This window comes from Sinocyclocheilus anshuiensis, unplaced genomic scaffold (assembly GCF_001515605.1).
Source record: "Sinocyclocheilus anshuiensis isolate Anshui unplaced genomic scaffold, SAMN03320099.WGS_v1.1 scaffold2181, whole genome shotgun sequence".
Lineage (NCBI taxonomy): Eukaryota > Metazoa > Chordata > Actinopteri > Cypriniformes > Cyprinidae > Sinocyclocheilus > Sinocyclocheilus anshuiensis.
Window position 1 is genome coordinate 43,764 of NW_015552262.1, and position 3,389 is coordinate 47,152.

The 3,389-nt window shown below is 40.1% G+C and overlaps 1 protein-coding gene across 1 annotated transcript in view; it reads left to right on the plus strand.

Moving 5' to 3' along the window:
- The window catches only part of LOC107663528 (protein-glutamine gamma-glutamyltransferase K-like), a 31,698-nt gene that overhangs the window by 13,397 nt on the left and 14,912 nt on the right, over nucleotides 1-3,389 (plus strand). The window contains exons 5-7 of the mRNA XM_016453760.1: nucleotides 783-901; nucleotides 2,512-2,619; nucleotides 2,758-2,935. Coding sequence (XP_016309246.1) covers nucleotides 783-901; nucleotides 2,512-2,619; nucleotides 2,758-2,935 — 405 coding nt within the window. The remainder of the gene's footprint in view (nucleotides 1-782; nucleotides 902-2,511; nucleotides 2,620-2,757; nucleotides 2,936-3,389) is intronic.

A 3,389-nucleotide genomic window follows, 5' to 3' on the forward strand; every position in this document is an offset into this window, starting at 1 on the left:
TTCGGGCTTGAACTGATGGTAAAACTAACGACATTATTAACTGTCTTGATATTTACTTTGAAAGCTGAAGCTTGCGATTATGGTAAGGGGCGTTACATTTCCGACGCGTGCTTGTGGTGTTCGGCCAATCACAATGCACTGGGTCAGCTGGCCAATCAGAGCAGACTGCGCTTGTCAAAGGAAGGGGCTTTGTTGAAAACGACGTGTTTGAGAGAGGCGGGGCATAGAGGACCTACAATAATGTACAGTATTTGAAAAATAATGTGTTTTTTGAACATTAAAGCATGTCAACATATCCTGTTACACCAAATACACAAAATAATGATCTTTAAAATAACATCATATGACCCCTTTAAGTCCCAAACATAAACTATAGTAAGTATGAACCTGCTGTGTTTTTCTGTCTCAATGCTTCACTCTTTCTGGCCTCTTTCCATTACACTTTTCTCTAGCATGTCTGAGTCCTTTTTCCATTCATTTTATAATCTTTTCAGTCCTCTTGTATCTCTTCTGGTCGTTTCTGTTACCTCCCTTTCTCCCCCTTTTCCCATTTGATTGCACCTCCCTCTTGTTCAGACCATGATGCCCATGTCCAGAACAGAGAACATTCCATGGAAGCAGAACAGAGCAGATTCCAGATGTCCTGCTGTGGCTCACGTTGATGACATCACTCTATAACACTGCTTTCTTTTAAAGTGACCCAAACCACCGTATCAAATCCTGGAACAGTGTGTTCATGCTCCCTCATGACTCTCTCTCTCTCTCTCTCTCTCTCTCTTCAGATGACACAGTGTACATGGAGGGTGAGAAAGAGCTGAAGGAGTATGTCTTAAATGACACTGGAAGAATCTACTATGGCACTGAGAAGCAGATCGGAGCTCGTACATGGAACTTCGGCCAGGTGTGGAGAGAAATAAAGCACTAAGAATAAAGCAGAACAAAGCACTTTCTCAGGGAAAAGCATGCTGCTGAAAGATCCTTGTGAGAACTTCTTGTGTCATACAAGGAAGAAAGCACATTGCAAACCATAACTGACACACTGATATCAAACATAACGTTTTATGTACACAACTGCCAATGATCGGTGAACTGATAATTTGAGTGAAATTTTAATTTTAGTAATTTTGTTATGTCCTTTTGTCATTTTTATTATTATTTTTTTTTAAATATGTCTATTTAGTTATATTTAGGTTTATTTTTATTTCATTTTTAGTCATTTTAGTACTTCAACTTAAAGGCACAATATGTAATTTTCGCCGCTAGAGGGCGCGTATTCAAAATAAACAAATAGACAAAGGCGTAATTAGATGACGCTGTGACTGAGTGTGGAATCATGGGAGTTGTTGTCTTCATCCCCTCAGCCGATGCAATCTGATGGGACTCGGGCAGAAATCATGTTCATGGATGAGCTAATGATTTATTAACATAGTAGAATGAAGCAGTGTGAGGCTGAAAGCTGTCGAAGCGAAACGAGGCCGCTGAATGAGCGTGACACACGGCTCGAAAGCAGCCGGTGGAAGCTTTGCGTTTGTTTAGCTAATAAAATATTAAAACTCGATTCAAAATGGTGTACAATTATTTAATTATGTCATTCTGGTATCGCGGACTCGCTCTCGTTTCATACAAACGCAGCTGCTGCCATTTTGCTACGATTGTTTTGTACGCTGTAATGGATTATAAGAGAACTAACAAACTGGTACGGTTTTAAAACATTTTCGTCTTAATTCTTTTATTGCCTTAATTATTTTGTGGTGAAATGTTGTGTAATAAGTGGTTTGACTGCACCGTTTCCCTTAAATGTCCGTCTAGTTTGAATTTGCCGCTTGCTCGCAACTGCTGTCTTCACGGAAGCTTTGCGTTAAAATATTTCAACTCAAATCAATATTTCGCGTCTAATTATTTACTTATGTGGCAAGTAGCCGTGTAATAAGCGGGATAATGTACATCCAGCCGGTTGTTATCTCAGTATAAACCCCTTCAGGCTGATACAAGATGTACATTATCCCTTACTTATTTCTCTGGATTTAAACATTCTTCGAAACATTTGGGATAATGTAAGTACACAAGTCAGCAAACACTGTTCTAGTGGTTTTAGTTTTAGTTAACAATAACAATTTTATTTTTAATAACAGTTTTAGTTAACAATTTTACTATTTTTTGTTGTTTTTGTTTGTTTTGTAAGTAACACCACATATCACAAAAACATGAAGCATGCTTATTTTTGCAAAAACTGCCCACTTAGACAGGAAAAGACAGCATATAAAGCACCAAACCACGGTTTGTTTTGTTTTTATGTCGCATTTACAGTAAATCTGACATCAGTTATACCACAATTATATACTGGCTTGGAAAAAAAAAACGTGATTACTGTGCTTACAAAATAAAAATAAAAAAGTGTGTTAACATTGCAACCAGAATTTGTTTACTTAACAAAGCCAGTTTTGGCAAATGTTAATTTTGGACCCTGTTTAAACTTGAGATTTTACCTGGTTGTCTCTTTCTCACACCCAGTTTGATGAAGGAATTCTGGAGGCCTGTCTGTTTGTGCTGGATAATAGCGAGGTTCCTCCCTCGGGAAGAGGAGATCCTGTCAATGTGGTCCGAGTCATTTCTGCCATGGTGAGTGCCGCCACATCCAGCAATACTGCTGGAACAGATCTGGTAGAGTGCCAGATTATTCTGATACTCTTAACAAAGACTCCTTATCCTCCCTGACCTCAGAAACCCCTAGTGAATTTATTTGATTGCCTGTTCTAGATCAATTCCCCGGATGACCGTGGCATTCTGGAGGGAAACTGGTCTGGGAATTACGCGGGTGGGACGTCTCCCACGGCCTGGAGTGGAAGTGTTGAAATCCTCAGGCAATACCACAAAGAAGGAGGAACGCCTGTCAAATACGGCCAGTGCTGGGTGTTTTCTGGGGTCACGACCACAGGTGTGTGTGTGTGTGTGTGTGTGTGTGTATGTGTGTGTGTGTGTCGACAGACAAAAGACGCTCTGTGTCTTAATTTTTAATCAGAACGCAGAACAGCTGTATCACAGGCGCATCAGCCTAACTAACTCGCTCGTCTCTCCCGCATTAACCCTATAACTGCCGGTGCAGCAAAATAAACAGCAATTTCACAATGATTATAAAGTTTGTGCGCTACACTACATTATTTATTATTAAATTAAGTAATCTGAACAACGTCAGTCTACATCAGGGATGCCCAACCCTGCTCCTGGTGATCGACTGTCCTGCAAATTTTAGCTCCAACTCTAATCAAACACACCTGCCTTTAATTTTTAAGTGATCCTGAAGATCTTAATTAGTTGCTTCAGGTGTGTTTGATTAGGGTTGGAGCTGAACTTTGCAGGACAGTCGATCGCCAGGAGCAGGGTTGGGCACC